The sequence below is a fragment of the Carettochelys insculpta genome, chromosome 20 (genome assembly GCF_033958435.1).
Source record: "Carettochelys insculpta isolate YL-2023 chromosome 20, ASM3395843v1, whole genome shotgun sequence".
NCBI classification, from domain to species: domain Eukaryota; kingdom Metazoa; phylum Chordata; order Testudines; family Carettochelyidae; genus Carettochelys; species Carettochelys insculpta.
In genome coordinates, this window is record NC_134156.1 from 27,010,074 (window position 1) to 27,031,759 (window position 21,686).

At 44.1% G+C, this 21,686-nt stretch overlaps 1 protein-coding gene across 3 annotated transcripts in view; it reads right to left on the bottom strand.

Moving 5' to 3' along the window:
- Positions 1–21,686, bottom strand: part of CSNK1D (casein kinase 1 delta) — a 60,548-nt gene that overhangs the window by 5,860 nt on the left and 33,002 nt on the right. For 2 of the 3 annotated variants that reach the window (XM_075014985.1, XM_075014986.1), the window contains exons 7-8: positions 15,788–15,959; positions 14,389–14,528 (exon numbers count right to left, since the gene is read on the bottom strand). In XM_075014985.1, coding sequence (XP_074871086.1) covers positions 14,389–14,528; positions 15,788–15,959 — 312 coding nt within the window. Of the gene's footprint in view, positions 1–5,641; positions 5,732–14,388; positions 14,529–15,787; positions 15,960–21,686 lie in introns of all 3 variants that reach the window. The other variant, XM_075014984.1, reaches the window with a different exon arrangement.

The following is a 21,686-nucleotide window of genomic DNA, read 5'->3' on the forward strand; positions in this document are numbered from 1 at the left end:
CTTGTCATGTAAGTATAACTTATTAAACAATCATTGCAAGAGCCAGGTTTTGTTAAAAGAGACAATAAGCAGGAATATTGTCAGAACTTTCCTTTAACAGGGTGCTACCGTATCATCTGTACAGCTCCTATAATGTCATTTTAAGTGATTTAACTGAATTCAGGAAAATCCCTGTGTATACATATTTGACAGGTCAGGCATGCCTATCAAATATTAATATTCAAATAAATTAGACAAGTGCCATCTTCAAATTATCAACAGTCATTTTATATTTGCTTTCATATCATTAACTTACATGACGAATGGCAGTTAACTTAGAATTGACCTCTTCAGAACTCTACTACAAATATCTCCATTTAATGGTTTCCCACTGCAGCTAGTTTTTGAAGATGCCAGTCAGGTCTTAAACCACTTAACATGCGTTTCATTGATGTATGGGGCTAGTTATTTAATCAGAATGTCATGTTGTATTAAATCAAATGCCTTACAGAAGTTTAAATATATTACAATTATGCAAGCAAACATCTCAAAGGATGCAATAAAATTTGATTGACAAAAACCTATTTTCTACAAAACCATGTTGACTATCATTATATTACCTTTTTTCGATTTTTTATTAATGGAAACCTGTAGCAGCTTTTCAATAACTTTGCCCTGATTGATGTACAGTAAAACCCCAAGATACCCATGCTCAAGTTGTGCGAATCTCAAGTTAACGTGACTGAGTGGTGGGGAGCTGGCACCTGGCTTTGGGCTGCCTGCCACGCAGGGGAGCCTGGAAACTGGACCAGTGCAGCAGCGCTGGTCAGTTTCCCAATCCCTGTGAGCAGTGGGCAGCCCAAAGCCAGGCATCAGCTCTCTGCCACTCACAGGAGCAGGGAAACTGACCAGCGTTGCTTTGCTGCTCAGTTTCCGCATTTCTGTCAGTGGTGGCAGCCTAGACCCTGACTGTTGGCTTCTGCCACTAACAGGAGCAGCAGCCTCACTCTCACCGTCCCTGACAAGAGCAGTTTCCCCACTTCTACCAGGGGCAGGGAGAGTCAGGCTGCCACCCCTGACACAAGTGGCTTTCCTGCTCCTCTCAGGGGCGGCAGGCTCCCCACTCCTGTCAGGAGTGGCAAGAGTCATGCTGCTGCACCTGACAGGAGCTGTGAAACTGACCATTGCAGCAGGGCTGATCAGTTGCCTGTCTTCTGTGAGCAGCAGAGAGCTGGGAGCCAGGGTTCAGCTCCCCACTGATAACAGGAGACAGGAAACTGTCCAGCACTGCTGCGTTGGTCAGTTTCCTGGCTCCCCCAAGTAACACAAAATTTGATTTACACAGGCTTGCGCTGCAATGCAACCTCCATGTAAGTCAGGGGTCTACTGTAGTTGAAGTCAGCATTCCAAACAAGAAGAGAAGGTAGTTTGAGAGAGTGAATGTGCAGAGGTCATCTCTTAGAGCCTTGGTTTTCATTTCCTCTTGAGTATTTTGTTTATTCCAGTCTTGGGAAGTTTGCAAGCAGTATTCCTCCCACTGCATGGTAGGATACCTGCTGAGTGATCCAGCCCAGCAGGGCCCAGCCAGTGGGCTGTGGATGCTATTTCAACTGTAGGGTGGGGCCCTAGGCAGCCACCTTGCTTGCCTTGCCCTAATAATGCTGGGCTTGCCAAGTTAAATAAGGATTGCAGTACTGTCTTACAAACTGAGCATCTCATCTAGATGCCAGATCTATGGACCAATTTTTTTGGGAAACTTCAACATGAGTTTCATACGGCAGATCTCGAGATTTCTAATACAAGAGTGTGTTAAAGGCTAGCTATACAGAGTGCTCAGTTGCTTTTAATTAGACTAAGGCTATGTCTACACTACATGATAAATATTTTAAGGCAGCTCAATTTTACAATGTCACTATCTTCACTGTGAATGCCATTAGGATGGTTTTAATACCCACAAAGTGAATCGGCATAGAACCAAATTTGAATTTAACAGGTCAAATTAATGCTAGTTTGGAAACAACATTTCTTTAAATCAACTTTATTAGCCTCCTGAGGTATCCCGTATGTAGCCCACAATGCCCCACGGTTGTCTGCTCTGGCTGCTTCCATCTCCACTGCTCTCCAGGTGCCCAGAAAGTTGGTAACAGGAAGCCTCCAAATTTGAATTTGGCACCAGGGAACCTGGGAAATTCAAGTGGGCACCTGGGCCCATTTTGAATTAATTTCTTTATTATCAGTGCAGCAATTGCATCTACCCATGAAAACAATAGTCCCAGTATGGGATGGTGGCTTCTTCCCTGCACAGGATATAACAGGAGAATCCAAAAAATGTTTTTTTCTACACTGATGCCAGCTCTGCCCCATTGCACTATATGGCAATTAGGCTGTGGAGGTCATGCTCGTATAAGAAGCAGAGAAACTTCTTTTTTGTTCACATTTGTACAGTGACAGTCTTCCCTCCCTCACAGGCACCATGCAGCTGCCCAACATCATCATGGGACTAGCCCCCAACACTATAAAAGGACATGCCTGGGGTGCAGTGCAGACCCCACTGCCAGATAGCAACATGTCCTAGCTGGAGTGCAGCGAAGAGTCCAAAGGAAGGAAAGATTTTCAGGGGCTGCCTGTTGCTGAGGCGGGGAGGGGGGAAATGTCTCAGCTGGCCCTTCAACCACCTCTCCCTGCATAGCCCTCACAGAATGTGTGTGTCTGGGGGAGGGGCAGCCCTTGCAGTCATTGGCATTCGGGGCTAGCCACCCCCACTGGAGAAAGCCACTGAAGGGACCCTGTCAACTGGCCCTTCAACCAATCTTCCCCGTGACATCACTCATTGAATGTAGGAGGTGGGTGGCTGGAATCTGTTCCTGTAATATTTTCAGAGACAATGTTTCTGGTAGAAATTGTACCATTCTGCCCAGGAAGGGGTGGTATTAAGGGCGGTGGGGAATGGCTGGGGGGCCAGTTGAGATGGCACAGTCACAGTCACCTAAGTGATCCCAGGGCCATATGACAGTCTGCTGCCTGGCATGCTATTTGGCTTTTCACATAAGTCATACCATTCTGCCCGGGCAGGGATGGTAACAGGGAATGGGGGGAATGGCTTGGGGGGATGGGGCATTGAGATGGCACAGTAACTTGGGTGATCCCAGGACACAGATCTCCTAAGTAGCTTCTGACGTGATCCATGTCCCATATTGGACATGAGTGTGCAGTAAAGTGGGAAGCACCACAAATTGCTTTCTTTCCACTTATGTGTATGGTGGAGCTGTAGGCTTTTCCCCTGTGTAAAGAAGTTGGCTTTAGTTGTTATGGTTTGCACGTTTCTCAATTTTACTACCCTACTCTTTGCTCAACCTTGCTATTATCTTACTGTACTCTGATGGCACGTATCATTACTGGGTTGCACTCTAGCAAGAGGCCTGAGTAAGGGGCAGATTTTAGAAAAATGGTGCAAAAATGCCTTTAGCTGTTTGTTTTCAACTGTGTGGGGTGGAAGGGGAGAATATCAGAAGCAGTAATCTGTTCCTGTAATATCTTCAGGGAGGATGTTTCTGGTTTCGGGGTGTGTGTGTGGCAGGGGGCCAGTTGAGATGGCACAGTCATCTGGGTGATCCTAGGACACAGAGTCATTCTGGCATGGGGGTACGACAGTCCCCTGCCTTGCGCAGTAGTTGGCTTATCAGGAAAAAAGTTGTACCTCAAGGTGTTCTTTCTACAGAGGAAAAGCTGCTGAGCAACCAGTTTACATGGTTCAATCACCTTCTGAAACCAGCCTATTTGGTTTTCTTTTGTCTGGGATTCCCTATTTTTCCTTCTGAGAAAATGACTATTTGCTTTCCGCAGGAGGGGAATGAGGGCAATGTAATGTGGGAAGATGACATAACGTACTCACAACCACTTGCAGGGCATTATTTTCCCATACTGCACCAGAAAAAAACACCAGAATGCTACAGGGCTGAGGGAACTGCAGGATAGGTTCCCACAATGCACTGCTGCAACAGTCGATGTTTAGCAGTTGTAGGGCAGCACTAACCCGATTTTGTCAGGAGGTGAGGATAATCAAAATTGAATTTATAAAACCCAACATTAAAAATTGAATTTAATAAAACTGAATTTATATTGTAGTGTAGACATAGCCCTAGAGTAACTAGGGTAGACGTAGCCCTAGGGTAGACGTAGCCCTAGGGTAACACTCCCCATTACACAGGGGTTTGGCTTTCTTATCTGCAAGATATTATTCCAAGAAGGACTGCTGAGCAGAGCTGGGGTCCACTTATTGAGGAAGGGAAGAATGTCTTTGGCAGTAGACTGGCTAACCTAGTAAGGAGAGTTTTAAACTAGGTTCAATAGGGACACACGATAAAAGCCTACAGGTAAATCACCAATATGGTCACTTGGAAAAAACAGTGAGTAGGAAGGATGAAAAATATGGTAAAAGACCATCCTGGCTCAGACAGGAGATCTTGCATGATCTCAAAATCAAAAGGGAGTCATACAAAAAGTGGAACTTAGGAAAAATTACAAAGGATGAATAAAAGCAAACAATGTGTGTATACAGGAGCAAGATTAGAAAGGAAAAAGCACAAAACGAACTCAAACTAGCTCCAGACATAAAGGGTAACAAGAATATACTAGAAGGAAGAAGATGATCAAGGAGAGGGTAGGTCCACTGCTCAGCGAGGAGGAGAAACATGTCAGAGGGGCTTAAAGACTTCCTTGTTTCAGTCATCATGAAGAAATCCCTAACATGGTGAATGCCAGTGGGAAGGGGGTAGATCTAAAAAAGAACAAAGTTAAAAATTACTTAAAAAAATTAAATGTCTGCAAGTCATCAGGTCTTGATGATATGCATATGATATGCATCCTAGAAGACTAAAGAGCTGATAGAGGAGGTATCAGAACTTTTAGCTATCATCTTTGAAAAGTTCTGGAAGTTGGAAGAGATTCCAGAAGACTGGAAAAGGGCAAATATAGTGCCCATCTATAAAAAGGGAAAAAAGAACAACTCAGGAAACTACAGACCAGTCGTTTTAACTTCTGTGCCAGGAAAGATAATGGAGCAAGTAATTAAGGAATTCATCTGCAAACATCTGGAAGAAAATAATTTGACAGGTAAAAGCCAGCACGGATTTATGAAGAACAAATCATGCCAGACCAATCTGATAGGTTTTTTTTTGACTAGATAACAAGTCTCGTGGATAACGGAGAAGCAGTGGACGTGGTATACCTAGACTTCTGTAGGGCATTTATCAATAAACTAAGCAAATACAACTTAGATGGGACCACTATAAGGTGGGTGCATAACTAGCTGGATGAACGTTCTCAGAGAGTAGTTATTAATGGTTCGCAGTCATGTTTGAAGGGCATAACAAGTGGGGTTCCACAGGAATCTGTTCTGGGAGTGGTTCTATTCAATATCTTCATCAACAATTTAGATATTGACATAGTGAGTATGCTTATTAAGTTTGCAGATACCACCAAGCTGGGAGGGGTTGCAACTGGTTTGATGGATAGGCTCAGTTCTTCCAGCAGCTTTGCAATTGTGAACTCTGATCCCTAAGACAGGCATGAGGTTTTGGGTAAAAAAAAGTCAGATATCCTGGCTGACATAGAAAAAGGAGATCACCTTTGGTAAGAAAGACGGATGGGGTCTCAGTCTAACCTTGTCCTTGTGGAACACCGTATAGACTGGGTCCACCATTAGTGCCTTCAACGCAGATCCCTCCTGGCTGAGGTAATGGCCATTCTGTAACTTAGAAACAGCAGGGAACAAGAAGCGAGAGGGTTGAAGAGGCCCCATAAGCTTTGACAACATCAAATTAAAATTCCACAAAGGTAAAGGGCCCTGCAATTGTGGTTTAACCCTTTCCAGGCCTCCCATAAACCTTTTCACAACAAGATTTGAGAACACTGAGGATACCCCAGGACCAGGGTGAAGGGCTGAAATGGTTACCAAATGCACCGTAATGGAGGATAAAGACAGACCTTCCTGGCTTAAATAACACAAACAATCGAGAATCAAAGTTTTTAAGGCCTGCTAAGGGGAGAACCCCTTCTGAGAAACCTAAACCGAAAACCTCTTCCACTTGGCTATATAGGCTGCCCTTGTGGAAGGTTTTCTGCTATTTAACAACACTTCCCTTAGAGGGTCTGAGCATGAGAACTCTATAGCTTTCAACCATGGAGCTTCTGCACCATGAGGTATAAGGACAGAAGGCTGGGGTGCTTCAGTCACCCCTCCTCCTGCATCAACAGATCTGGCCATAACAGGAGTGCTATTGGTTTGCAGACCAACATTTCCAGGAGGACTGAGTACCAGTGCTGCCAAGTCCACGCTGGGGCCACTAGGATGACCAATGCCTGATCTGACCAAATTTTGAGCAGGACCTTGAGGACGAGCAGAATCGGAGGGAAAGCATATAACAATGGGCCTGACTAGGGAACACTGAATGCATCTGCCCAGGACCCGGACTCTGATTCCAGTAACAGCAAAACATCTGGCACTTCACATTGAGGTGTGAGGCAAACAGGTCCACTTGGTGATGTCCCCACCTTTTGGAAAATTGGTTGCAGCACATCTGGGTGTAGTGACCACTCATGGTCCATAAAGGACCTGCTGAGACAGTCTGTTAATGAATTGTGGACTCACAGAAGGTAACGGACCTGCAGAAGAATCTGAAGCCAAAAGCAAAACTCCCACAGCTTGACGACCTCGTGACACAGACGAGAGGAGTGTGAACCCGTTTGCTGATATAGTACATTGCTGCCATGCTGTTCATACTCATGGCCCTGTAATGCCCTGTTACACTGTCCCAGAAGACCTCGTACGCCAGGCAGATGGCCCTGAGCTCCCTGACATTTACATGGAGCCTCAGGTCTTCCCGGCTCCACAGGACTCGGGTCCAGATAAGCCCTGCCCAACACAGATCCAAAGCGTCCATTACCAGAGACAGAGAGGGTTGGGGAGACCTGAAGGGCACTCCCGCACAGACTGGCTGAGCATCCAGCCACCAACTGAGGGTGGACAGGACCTGAGGTGGAACTGTGACTAACATGTCTATGCTGTCCCTGACAGCTCCGTAAATTAAGGCCAGCCACGGCTGAAATGAATGCATTCAAAGTCTGGCGACCTGGACTACAAATGTACAAGCCACCATGTGACCCAACAGCCTCATGCAGCACCTGGCCATTGCAGTGGCGAACCTGATGATATCGCGTATAATACCCACCATAGTCGGAAATCTGCTGTCTGGCAGGAAGACCCTGGCTGACCAATCCGATTAGCTTCTATGATGAGGTAACAGGCTCTGTGGACATGAGGAAGTCAGTGGATGAGATATACCTTGATTTCAGCAAAGCTTTTGATACAGTCTCCCACAACATTCTTGCCCATAAGTTAAGGAAGTATGGATTGGATCCATGGACTATAAGAGGGACAGAAAGCTGGCTTGACGGTTGGGCCCAACATGTAGTGATCAATGGCTCGATATCTGGATGACAGTCAGTTTCAAGTAGAGTGCTGCAAGGCTTGGTTCTGGGGCCGGTGTTGTTAAATATCTTTATTAATAACCTGGTTGAGGGACTGGAATGCACCCTCAGCAAGTTTGTGGATGACACCAACCTAGGGGGAGAGACAGATACATCGGAGGATAGAGATAGGATCCAGAGTGACCTAGATAAGTTGGAGGATTGCGCCAAAAGAAATCTGATGTGGTTCAACAGGAAGTGTAGAGTCCTGCACTTGGGATGGAAGAATCCCAAGCATTGTTACAGGGTGGGGAATGACTGGCTAAGCAGCAGTACAGTGGAAAGGGACCTAGGGGTAATGGTGGATGAAAGTGTGCCCTTGTAGCCAAAAAGGCTATCTGCATAGTACGGTGCACTAGGAAGAGCATTTCACGCAGATCTATAGAAGTGGTTGTTCCCCTCTATTTGGCACTGGTGAGGCCACATCTGGAATACTGTGTCCAGTTTTGGGCTCCCCAGTATAAAAAGGATGTGGATGTGCTGGAGCAGGTTCAGCAGAGGGCAACAAAAATGATTAAGGGGCTGAAGCAAATGACCTATGAAGAGAGGCTGAGGGATTTGGGCTTGGTTAGCTTACAGAAGAGAAGACTGAGGGGTGATTTAATCCAGCCTTCAACTTCCTGAAGGGGAGCTCTAAAGAGGATGGTGAGAAACTGTTCTCAGTAGCATCAGAGCAGAACAAGGAGCAATGGTCTGATGTTACAGAGGGAGAGGTGTAGGTTGGATATTAAGAAAAACTACTTTACCAGGAGGGTACTGAAGCACTGGAATGAGGTGCCTAGAGAGTGGTGGATTCTCTACCCCTAGAGGTTTTTAAGTCCCAGCTTGACAAGGTCCTGGCTGTGATGACTTAGTTGGGGTTGATCGGGCTTGAAGCAGGAGGCTGGACTAGATGACCTCGTGAGCCCTATGATTCTATGGTCAAGTCCAGAAGAGCTCTCACAAACTTCATTCTGTGCTGGGACCAGAACTGACTTCATCTCATTAACCAAGAGAGCAAGACTGTTGAATGTTCGACGTATTAACTGTTGACTTTGGGATTATGAAATACCAGGAATAGAACCCCTGTCCTCAAAACTGCTGAGGGACCTCCTCTACAGCCCCCTGCTGAAGGAGGGACTGAATCTCCTGTCTGAGCAGACTCATCAGAGGGGTCCCTGAAAAGGGACAGGGAAGCGGTGGTAGGAGATAAACTGGATACCATATGCCCTTTTCTACTGTGCGTGGTACCCACCGGTCTGAAGTTATACAGCACTAGGCAGGGCAGAAAGGAGATAGGTGGAAACAAAACATAGGATGTTCTGGAGCTGGGCTGGGAATCAGTGTGGTGCTCTCGACCCACCCATCAAAATGCTTGTTTAGAGCCCGATGGAAGCTTAGGGTGGCCTTGCCTTTGATCCTCCTGATTAGGGCACCTTCAGTCATTTTGGCTTCAGTGCATATTATGATCCTGATGTCGCTGGGGGAAATGTCTAGCAGGCAGGTAAGGGGTAAAATGCCTATGCTGGATTGCAGGCATATGCAAACCCAGGGAACAAGGTGTGGCCCTTGAGTCATTTAGGCTATGCAGCCTTTTATCATAGTCTTCTCTGAAAAGAGAGTGGGTCTCTCGAACAGCAGGTCTTGAATAGTCTGTTGGACTTCATAAGGGAGGTCAGACACCTGCAGCCATGTCCCCCTAGACATGGTTACCCCTGAGGCCATGACTCTCGTGACAGCATCTGCTGCATCCAATGCTGCCTGGAGGGCTGCTCTAGAAATTAGTTTATTTTCCACCGTGGCTCTGAATTGACTCCAGAGAGACTAACTGCGAGAACTTTGAAAGAGAGGTAGCTGCACAGTATGAGTATCTACTAACCAGAGCCTGTTGGTTAGCAGTTCGTAATTGTACACTACCCATCAGATAAATCTTCCTGCCATACAGGACGAATCATTTAGCCTCCCTATTTTTTCAGGGGAGACACTGAAACCCGTCTCTCCCTATGGTTTGTGGTGTCAACCACCAGAGAATCAGGGGAAGGGTGTGTAAACAGACATTCACAGCCCTGAGAGGCCACACAGTATCAGCGTTTGGTTTTCCTGGCCGTTGGCAATGCCGAAGCTGGTGTCTGCCACACGCTTTTCGCTGTGTTGGTAATTGTTTTAATGATGGGCAAAGCCACTGTTGTGGGAGCCGAGGACAACAAAATGTGACCGGATCTGTGTCATCCCATACCTCCTCGGCCTGCACAGGAGCTACTGAAACACCCTACCAACTTCCAACACAGGGAACACTGAAGACCCTTCCAGCGCCTCATCAGGGAAGGAGGAGGAGGAGGAGGAGGAGATCCCCATGATATCCTGTTGTGGAGCCAGAGCAGGGACTCCCAGTGGCACTGGTTGGGGTCTCTGTAAAACCTGAGGTTCCTGGTGCCCCATGCCCAGGACTGGTTGAGATGCCACAGGCACTGAAGACACCGGTGCCTGAGCTGCAACTTGATTTAAAGGTGCCTTGGCCTGGCACCAGACCAGCTGGTGCCAAATAAATTGTTCTGTGGGGCCTGGCCCTGAGGCCCAGGGCAGCCACACCGCCGAAGTTGGTGCTGATGTCTGTCTGCGTCAGGGGGGATGATGGAGCCAGAAGGTGCCAGCGATGATGTTCTGTAGTCTCAGGCTGGTCTGGGTGTTCTTCCTGCCGCGGTGCGCCAAGTGATGTCAACTGTGCCAACCTTGGCACTGGAGGGACCCTGGGGAACGATGGCGCTAAAGGAGTCCTTGACAGCCCCCGACCTTCATGGTACACCCACTGGGTCCAAAAAGGCCACTGGGTGCCCCGACCCAGAGAGGAGCTCACCGTGCCCTCGGAGAGGCGACTACAACAGCTATGGGAAGAGACTGAACTATGACTCCGATTTCTGCCTGATCTGGAATAGAAGGAGCCAGATTCTGACGCCGAGAAGCCCAAGGCTGAGGACCAAGGTAGTGCCACAGGTTTTAAAGGCAGTTGGGGAGGTGGTACCTGTGCCAACACCACCAGCTGGGCTGGACCTGCAGCAGACGCCTGAGGATAAAACTGTTCCAGTACTGCGGGCGGGGGCAACATTGGTGTTGGAGCAGTTAAAAGATCAGGTGTCGATGCCACACAGGACAAAGCAGGGGAGGCAACTCCCTGCAGCCCCTCAGGTCCTAGGCCACTGTGCCTATCTGTGGGTAATGAGGCAGGTGGAGCCCAGTGCACATGAGGTCCTGCGACACACGGAACAATGGAAACTCCAAAACATGAGGGTCCTGGCCTTGCACTGAAGTTACGGCATGCGTGGAGTGGGTGCGTCAGAGTCCTCTTCATGCTTCAGTAATGCAGGGGAACAGACCCTATCATGCCACTTCTTTTTCAGCACCAGGAATTGACTCCTATGCCTTCTGGCACCTTCCCAACAGTGCTGAGACACCTTCCACACCAATGAAGCTGTACTTGGCTCTTTGAGGTGGGCAACATTTGGCCCTCCATGTGCACATCAGACTTGGGCATACGCTTACCACCATTCTTACAGTTTTTGAAGCTCTGGAGAAGCAGGAATCCCCCAGATCCGAGGCACAGAGACTGCCAGAGAACCTACCCCAGCAATTAAAAACAGCCACTATATACTGCACTTAACTAGAACTATTTACAACTAATTAACACATTTTACACTATCAGCAAGGAACAAGAAAGGAGAAAACGGAGTTCAAGCAACTGATAGCGAGGTGAGAAGGAAATGAATGGGGGTGGGTCAGACAGTACATATTCTGAGGTTGCCATATCGGCACCACTCCAGAGAGTGACGCTCTGACGCAATGGCTAAGGGTTAGGGCATAAAGCTTCCGGTGACCGGGCATGTGCCAGTGCACACCCAGTTTCTAATGCACATGAGCAAATCACTCGAAGAAGTTTGTATTCTACAGAACCCTAAGATGAATCACATGTATAACTAAAATTTACGATACTGGTTCTGTTGAGTCTAGAATTTCCCATCTTTCCCATACATTAAGAATGCTGTATTGATTTAAATGCAATTCTAAAGTGAACACCACTACAGTATGATCATTTATACAAGCGATGGGCAACATAGGCTAGCGACTCTCCATCTCAGTCTACCACACGACTGTAGAAATCATAATGGTCTCCTGGGCCAGGGTAGTTTTGATGACTGCACGTGCCTACCTAGAATTTGCACTGTGTCAACAGAACCATAGCAACACTTGGGATGCAGAGGATGCACACGACTCTCAGAGTCAATACTGTGAGCAATCAGCATGCACTTCACTTCACATGCCTTGCTGGGGTGGGGAACCTTTTTTGGCTGGAGGCCACTGACCCATGGACAAATCAGTTAGGGTCCATACACGTGAGAAGCCAAAAAAACCCTCACTCGATGTGGTCCCTGGACACCACTCCTCTCATTCCCATTGCACACCAGTCCCAGAGCCTTGCAGGAGAGTAGGGTTAGTACATCTTGTGGGCCCCTTTAGGCTCTGGGGCTGGTGTGCGATGGAAATGAGGGGTTTAGTGTGGGAGGGGGATTCCAGGAAGTGGGCTTGGGGTCTGAGAGGAAGGGAGGATGCAGGAGCAGGCAGGAAACTGGGGGGTCTGGGCAGAAGGAAGGGTGCAGGAGCAGGTAGGGGATGGTTGATCTGGGCAGGGATGGGGTGTTGGTGTAGGGATCTGGGTGGGAGGGGGTACAGAAAGGTTTGGAGTAAGGGCTCTGGGTGGAAAGATGCAGGACCAGGCTGGGGTGGGGAGTCAGAGTGGGAGGGTGCAGAAGCTGTTGGAAGGGTGGGGATCTGGGTGATGGGGATACAGCTTACCTTTGCACCAACTCTGGACGTACATGGCTCTGTGCCCCTTTCCCCTGTTCCCAGGCACTGCCTTCTGCTCCTTTAAATTCCAGCCAATCAAAGCAGCAGAATGAAGCCTCCAAGCAATTCTGCCAAGGCTGCTGCACTACCCGTCCCTGTACCCTGCCCCGGCTGGGGGAACAGCAGCAAGTGGCAGTGGCACTGTGCCAAGTCACTTCCTGCCTGCCCACATCCCGACAGAGTCCACTGTTTGGATCTAGCCCCAGCTCACTTGATATGGCTCACAAGCATCATGGGTCTGTATCCATAACCCGCCAAAGTCCAGATCCTGGGGAGGGAAGCCCTGAGCTTCATGGTCTGGACGCAGGCAAGCTGTGGTCCAGTTCTGGCCTGGGGTCTGAGGTTTCCCATCCCTACTTTGTGCACATGTCACTTTAATACTGGTAGAAAAAACCCACATGGACAGAGGCCAGCATAGTCTGGAAATCCTGCACATGGGCAGTAGGAAACAAAATGCCTCAGGAGTCACGCATAGAAATGGGGCACATGTAGCCCTCGGGTGGCTGGTTGCCCACCACTGATTTAAATGATAGCCTGCAAGCACGCTAAACAGGTTGCATTTGAACAGCCATTAAAGCAGCATAGGCAAACATTTAAATATCTACTAGGGAGCTGTGCCCCTGGCTTGCTAAGCTCACTATACACCTTTTTTCCCAGGGAACTGGGGAGCCACATGGCCAGCCATGTCCTAGTTTCCCACCCCATCCAGGCTGCTCTCCCTGCCTCCAGTTCCTCCACCTCCCTCACCCCAGCAGAAATATGCATTTGTGTGATGACATCATTCTGTTGCACATGAGGACCATTTCTTTTATGAATTGAAAGAGATAAAAATGGCTAAGTGTGTGTATATTGTATATGAAAAGCAATGAAATACATATTAAAAAGCATCTTAATTTCACTTATTAAAAACCTTTGCAGCAGGAATGCAAATTTAATTTTCAAAGTGATGATGTGTTTGTCAAAAAAGTATTAAATATTCAATTATCAAGTTTGTTTTTCCTACTCACTTAGCAATTGTGTTTCTCCTAGAAATCCACAGATGAGAAGAAATAAGCCAATGTCTACAAGATGTTCAAAAGTATCATAAAATAAGAAAATGTTACTTTTATATTTTTAAAAGTGAACTAAAAATACTGTGAGATAAGACAAAAATCCAGGAGCTGTAAAGAAAATGTATGCAATAGGTGGGCAGAAGCCACAAACATTCTATCAAAATAAGAAAGATATAGTGAAAGAAGGAACAAGATGGATATGAAATAGAAAAGTAAAAGATTACATGGAAGAAAAAATGCTTTTCAAGACTTAATTCTCTTTACTAAGTATCATGTATCATCATATTTCAGCCTCAGAATTACAGCAATTGCTATACGTACATCTATGCAACAGTAAAAACAAACTAAAAGACAAAAGACGTAGTCTAGATTGCACAAAAGTTTTGAATTCTGCACTTAAAATTACTAAAGTTATTTTAAGATCCTGAACACTATAGTACCTATAATTCCATCTAATTGCAAAACATATGACATTGTGCTGACTGCTTCCCTGAAACAAATATATAGTTCCATCAATTTGCATATACAACTATTTCGGCTCCTATTGTATACTGAACATCTCCTTAGACGGCTCTTTAATATAGCCCTGGCATTAAAAGGCTTGCCACTGGAGATACACAAGAGTAATATAAGGATGGAAATTATACAAAAAAATTGCCTTTGTTCAGATCAAAATGACACATATGTTGAACTGAAATCATAAGACAAAGGCTTTGTGGATGACAAGTATTAACATATTCCTCAGGTACCTTCAACAAAGGAAAAAGGTGGGAACAACATATCTAAACAGTCTACGTTACATTACAAAATAACAAAGTTAATATTCTTCAATATAGTAATTCTTCACTGATTAATTGGTAAACTAATATAGAAAGTACAACAGCCTGATCAAAATAAATACTCTCAACTTAAAACTTTACCTCCCCTTTCCCATGAAAAGATGCCTGTTCTGTACCTGTGAAGTTGACATGCGAGAAGTATCTTGGCGGCCTGTTAAATCAGATGAAGAAATATTGACAGGGGTACCACGATGCAATCTCATGCTAACTTTCCGTTCTCGCTCCATTCCAGACACTGGCCGTGGAGAGGCATTAGCTGTGAGGAAGACTCTATTAGCTTTACCATCACTTAACCTTCTTATACTACAGTTTTAAAAAGATTAGCATTACTTCCCAGAATAATTTTTGTTCTTGGAATCTATATTGCATTCTCATAGCTAAATTACACAAGTTACGTGCCTAATCACATCACAGGTTCAGAACCTTTAAAAAGTGATTTAGAACTTAATGGGTGCATACAATTTCCTTCCGTCTCCATTCAAGAGCCTAAGGGTATAAAACACCCCACTTTACACTACCCGAGGATTTAAACTTTCAAGTTGGAAGGACCAGTAATTTTCCAGATGAGAGAATACAAAAGTTTTTAAGATCTTTAAAACAAAAAACCAAAAAAAAACCCTATTTCATCAGGATATAAACAAACATAAGTTGCTTGTGCACTAAGAGGAGGCAGAAACAGCAGTTAAGGAAACCTATGTAATCACCTGGGTTTGGATTTGATTACATGGAGAGACGAGACTTTTTGGATGAGACTATATAATTGTATTTCTGATACGTGTTAACATGATTTTTGGGCTAGCCTGATGGCCCTCAGCTCTAGCAAGTTTATGTCAAACTGCTGCTCCTTAGCTTTCAACACCACAGACAGAGATCCTAAATGTGTTTCCTCATGATAACTATGCTGAAGTACAATAAGAGATGATCTAACCCCAACATCAGTACATCAGCCTGTTATTTAAACATGTAAAAAAGGCCTTAAGGCAAAAATAAAAGCTAAGTCCCATGGAACTTTATGGTTTTCCTTATGTAAGTAGAAAATCATTTTGCTATACAGTTAAAAATAAAATCACCATTAAGGAAAAATCTCTTTACATACAATTGTTTGCATTTATTAGTCTGAAGCAGTGACCCAGCAAAATACTTAAGAATGTAATGATATTATAAACGGAATGTCCCAAGAATAAATTAGCTTGGCAAAGGCAATTTTTCTGGAGTCAGTAATGTGTATACTTGTAACCAAACCAAAGCAGTTATTTAAGGCAACAATCTAAGTCAGACTACCAAGTAACGAGCCATTATGAAGCACAGTAGAAAGGAAAACCCACCCAGCAATTTATGGAAATAACAGCGTTTACAGAGAGCAAGTTTCTAAAACATTGCCCTACTCCTGTTTATTTACCCAAGTTGATTTTAAGGATGACAAAATGGTATATTTCAAATTTCCAAGAACCAGGAAGTACCAGAAGAATAGCCTAATCTGCAATCTGAGTCTTTCACAGGAATTGGACTACCTACCAGTATGAGAAGTTGGGGTAAGAGGAGCAGGAGGAGCTACGTCCTGTGTTCCCCTCAGTCTCCCAGAAGCAGTGGAGGGTAAACCACGTACTGCAGGATTTCGTGTATGTCTCAATCTTTCCTCTCGTTCTCTCCTTTCACGTTCAGCATCTTCAGCAGCTCTGCTTGCACCCTGTAAATCATGAGATTGGTAAACAATTAGGCTGTGTTGAGCTTAGTACTGCATTTAAAGTAAATACTAACGATTAAAAAAGTTTAAAAACCAGAGTATGAAATAGAATCTGGCAGTGTCTTACTGCTCCTTTAAGTTACCACCAAAATTATGGTACTGAACTCATTTTGTATTTCATTATAGCATCCAGATATTACGGTTATGAAAAGGGACAGGGTCTCAGAAATCTTATCAAACATGACCATTATATTGGCATCTGGGTACTTCACAAAGTAGTTACAAGTAACAGTAACTGCTTTTTTTGAAAACTCAAAAGTTGACCTCACAAACGCCAGAACCTGCTTTGATGTGAAAATACCAATTAAAGATCTGGTTATACTTGATAAAACTTTGAACCCTAAAAATAATCACACTCTGGCAGACTGCAAGAAGAGTAGAGTGACTGCAAGAAGAGTGAAGGCACTTGACTAAGAATACCCTTTTCCTGGGTCTGAAAACTACACCAGAAACACAACCACACTGATCTTAGTCATTGTGACAAGACATAGTGAAAGAGCAATCTTTAGGCTTCCATTTCACTCAAGACTTACATCAATCAGCACCTGAAGCTGCATTTAGAAGAATTCCATGGTATGAAACACTGAGATAATATACTCTTAGCAAATGACCGGCTTAAGAGTTGAGCGATTTCATTCTCCACAAGTTGAGTCTGCTTGAAATTCTTAGGGAAGCTACAGGCAGAGGAGGACTTTGCAGTAATCTAGTTTTGAAGTGAAAAGCAAGGATCACCATTAGGACAACATCTGCTTAAAAGTTGGTTCAAGCTATTGCCAACTTCCAAAAAATCCAGGACATAGTTAGATCAATGCTCTAAACCGGCTAAGTTGCGTAACTTGCACAAATTTCTGTAATTTGCACGCAAGCCAAATAAAATGCAACTGATAACATCTGATTATCTGTAGATCTGATCACATCACTGGCCCTCTCTGAATATGTATAAATGATTTTATGTACCACATGAACTTTTGCCGACATTACCATAGACTTCAACTCAGCGCTTTTTTCATTCATCTTCTGTCAACAATGCTAACTCTGACAAAGTGGGTCTTTCCCCATGAAAGCTTATGCTCCAAAATATATGTCAGTCTATAAGGTGCCACAGGTCTTCTTGTTGCTTCTGAATGCTAACTCGGACACTTTGTTTGTCCACATCTTGCAACAATCACAAGCTTTCTTTGATGTTGTCCTTTATGTGTACGACTCCATTCCTGAACTGATTGACCACTTTCCTCTCTTTCATTTAAATGCCTCTTGAAGGCATAACCTCTTTCTGGATGCACAGCAAAACCAATTGACGAGATCGCTGAGTGACTTCACTTTTTTTTTTTTTAAATACTTAACTGCATATCATGCTGAAGGACTGGAGGCTGAGGTGGATGGATGAAGCTGAAACTCTGAATTGGTTTGAGAAAAATATACATAGAGTTTGATAGTAGATAATAGGAATTTCACTTGAAAACCAACCATATAACAAGCAGCATTCAGTCACCCTGATAATTTTACTTATACATTTTATCCCTTTCCTACTCTCTTGATCATGCTTGGTGGGTTTTTTTCCCTATATTATGGATCTTTCCAAGTAAGGGGTGTGTCTTCTTTTTCATTTGGGAAAGATACAACATCGGACCCAATATAAGATAAAGTTTTAAAAATTATTTGCTTCTGTAGACATTTGATAAGTTTGAATAGTTTGCATTTTCTGGTAACTTGATGCAGTACATTTTCCTTGACTGAAAATCTCACATTCATAGTAATGGAAGTGGGATGGGCAGCAGCAAAATTAGAAATGTTGTTTCAAGAAATAGTTTGAAGAAAACTGGGATGGAGACTACCACTATTAGAGATACAAAAGCAGAATTATATTATCTCAAACATTCCCTATGTATCTCTCCAGAGTGCAGCACTGATCAGCTCTCCCAGGAACAGCAGGCTTTTCAAACTTTGAAAACCTTTTATGAACAAAAGCAAATAAAAACGCCAATAAATATTGTTCTAAGCAGAGGTGATCAAAAGGTTTCTTACTTTGTGGAAGGCCACTTGTGCCAAATTTCTCCCTCGTGATCAATTGTTTTCCTGTTCTTCCTACTCTAAGTATTAGATATCTATTATTCTTGTACAGTGATTTCTAGCAGTTACTGGTTATGTCTACACTGCACTGTAAGCCTGGGCTCAAATTTAGACTTAAGTCCAGACCAACATGACATCTACAACTAATCTCCAGAAAGACAGGAACAACATACTACACTTTGTGGTTTGTATTCTCCTGTGTTCCTTGAGAAGGTTAAACTATGGGCGCACGTGTACCCTGAAAGGCCTCAGCACAATATGGACAGCCCCATTCTCTTGAAATCAGCAACTTTTTCAGGAATATTTTGATCCATATTTTTTATTTTTAGGTATATTAACACTTATTAGCTAGGACATGTAAGAATACTGAACCTAGCCTTTGTTTGTCAAAGGCTGGAATTGGATGACAAGAGAGGAAACACTCAGTGATTACCTGTACTGTTCAATCTCTCTGGGGCATCTGGCATTGGTCACTTCTGGAAGACAGGATATTGGGCTAACTGTACCTCTAATCAGACCCAGTATGGCCATTCTTACATTTATGCGCCTGATTGCCACCACTACACCCACAGTATACTTTCTGACCAAAAACTGGTTTGTAACAGACCTGTATCACTCTAGGGGTAATCAATTTCCAGATGGCTACAGCAACCCACTTCTGGAATGGCAAGGGTGGACTCATGCATGAACTTTACATTCGTGGGGTTGGACTCTGTTTCCAAAGTTCCAGAAACATAACTTTCTTCATGCAAAAGTTTTGAAACCTCTGCTGGTCATTCCACATCTGCATTCTGATGTGATCCCATCAGTCTGTACTTGTGGCCTTGCATAGAGGGCATCTGCAGCTACACTGAATGCCACGAGCAGCCTTTGCTAGTCTGAGTCTGTTGTGCTTGCGTACTTCTTATTCTCTGCCTCTTCCTCCTCATGGTCCACCATAATCTCTCTCATTTGCCTTTGGTGAGGCAAAATACACTGCCACAATGTCCACTACTGGCTGACAGAAGCTCTGCCTGTTTTCAGACACAGGAGCGAAACCAAAAGCTCCTGAAAAGGCACCTCCTCCAGGTTGCTGACTCCAGCAGCTGGGATCACACAGACCCAAATGACAGCTCCACAAGACATGCTGGCGGAATCTTCAAACTTGCAGGGTGGGAAAATTAAGTTTTCCTGCAGTGCACCACAGTCAAAGGGATGAAACAGCTACATTTCAGTAAGGCTCCAAGGAGTATGGAATATGGCTGGTTCGAATCAGGTCCATGTGCTGAAGTGTGGATGCCTGAGACCCAGGTTTAAGATCAGGTCAGAAAAATCTGTGAAAGGCGGACATATAAATAGTGGTAGTTTTCTAACATGCTTTTACACTAATGCTAGGAGTCTGTCTAATAAGATGGGTGAACTGGAGTACCTCATATCAAAGGAGGAAGTTGACATAATAGGCATCTCAGAAACATGGTGGAATGAGGACAATCAGTGGGACACTATCATACCAGGATATAAATTATATCGGAAAGACAGAACAGGTCGTGCGGGTGGCGGAGTGGTACTATATGTGAAGGATAATATAGAATCAAATGAAGTAAAAATCCTAAAGGAATCAAAATGTTCCATAGAATCATTATGGATAACAATTCATTCCTCTAATATGAATATGGCATTAGGAATATATTACCGACCACCTAACCAGGACAGTGATAGTGATGCTGAAATGATAAGGGAGATTAGAGAGGCTATCAAAATAAAAAACACAGTAATAATAGGAGATTTCAATTATCCCCATATTGATTGGGTGCATGTCACCTCAGGACGGGATTCAGAGATTAAATTTCTTGATGCCTTAAATGACTGCTTCTTGGAGCAGCTAGTACAGGAACCCACAAGGGGAGAGTCGATTCTCGATCTAGTCTTGACTGGAACGCAGGATCTGGTCCAAGAGGTAACTGTTATTGGACCGCTTGGAAATAGTGACCACAATATAATAACTTTTAATATTCCTGTGTTGGGAAGAACACCGCAGCGGTCAAACACTCTGGCATTTAATTTCAAAAAGGGGAATTACACTAAAATGAGGAAGCTAGTTAAACAGAAACTAAAAGGTAGAGTAATTAAACTAAAATCCCTGGAAGCTGCATGGAAACTGTTTAAAGACACCATACTAGAGGCCCAACTTAAATGTATACCCCAAATAAAAAAACACAGTAAGAGACCTAACAAAGAACCACCATGGCTTAACAGCCATGTTAAAAAGGCAGTGAGAGAGAAAAGGGCAGCTTTTAAAAAGTGGAAGTCAAATCCTAGTGAGGAAAATAGGAAGGAACATAAACACTCCCAAATTAAGTGTCATAATGTAGTGAGAAAAGCCAAAAAAGAGTTTGAGGAACAGCTAGCCAAAAATTCAAAAAACGATAGTAAAATGTTTTTTAAATACATTAGAAGCAGGAAGCCTGCTAAAAAAGCAGTGGGGCCCTTGGATGATAAAGATATAAAAGGAGCGATCAGGGAAGACAGTGCCATTGCGGAGCAATTAAATGATTTCTTTGCTTCAGTCTTCACGGCTGAGGATGTTACAGAGGTTCCTAAATCTGAGCCAGCCTTTTTAGGTGACAAATCTGAGGAACTCACTCAGATTGAAGTGACATTAGAGGAGGTTTTGGAATTAATTGATAAGCTAAATAGTAACAAGTCTCCAGGACCGGACGGCATTCACCCAAGGGTTCTGAAAGAACTCAAATGTGAAATTGCGGAGTTATTAACAGTGGTTTGTAACCTATCCTTTAAATCCACTTTGGTACCAAATGACTGGAAGACGGCCAATATAACACCAATATTTAAAAAAGGCTCTAGAGGAGATCCTGGCAATTATAGACCGATAAGTTTAACATCAGTACCAGGCAAATTAGTAGAAACACTAGTAAAGAGTAAAATTGCAAGGCACATAGAAGAGCACGAATTGTTGGGCAAAAGTCAGCATGGTTTCTGCAGAGGGAAGTCGTGTCTAACTAATCTACTAGAATTCTTTGAAGGGGTTAATAAACATGCGGACAAGGGGCACCCAGTGGACATAATATACCTAGATTTCCAGAAGGCCTTTGACACGGTCCCACACCAAAGGCTTTTATGTAAATTAGGTGGTCATGGGATAGGAGGAAAGGTCCTTTCATGGATCGGGAATTGGTTAAAAGACAGAAAACTAAGGGTGGGAATAAATGGTAAATTTTCACAATGGAGGAGGGTAACTAGTGGTGTTCCCCAGGGGTCAGTCCTGGGATCGATCCTGTTCAACTTGTTCATCAATGATCTAGAAAATGGTGTAAGCAGTGAGGTGGCAAAGTTTGCAGATGACACCAAGTTGTTCAGGACAGTCAAAAGCAAAAGGGATTGTGAAGAACTACAAAAAGATCTCAGCAAACTGAGTGATTGGGCAGCAAAATGGCAAATGAAATTTAATGTGGGTAAGTGTAAGGTAATGCATGTTGGAAAAAATAACCCAAATTACACGTACTACATGATGGGGTCAAATTTAGCTACGACAGATCAGGAAAGGGATCTTGGAGTTATAGTGGATAGTTCTCTGAAGACATCCATGCAGTGTGCAGCGGC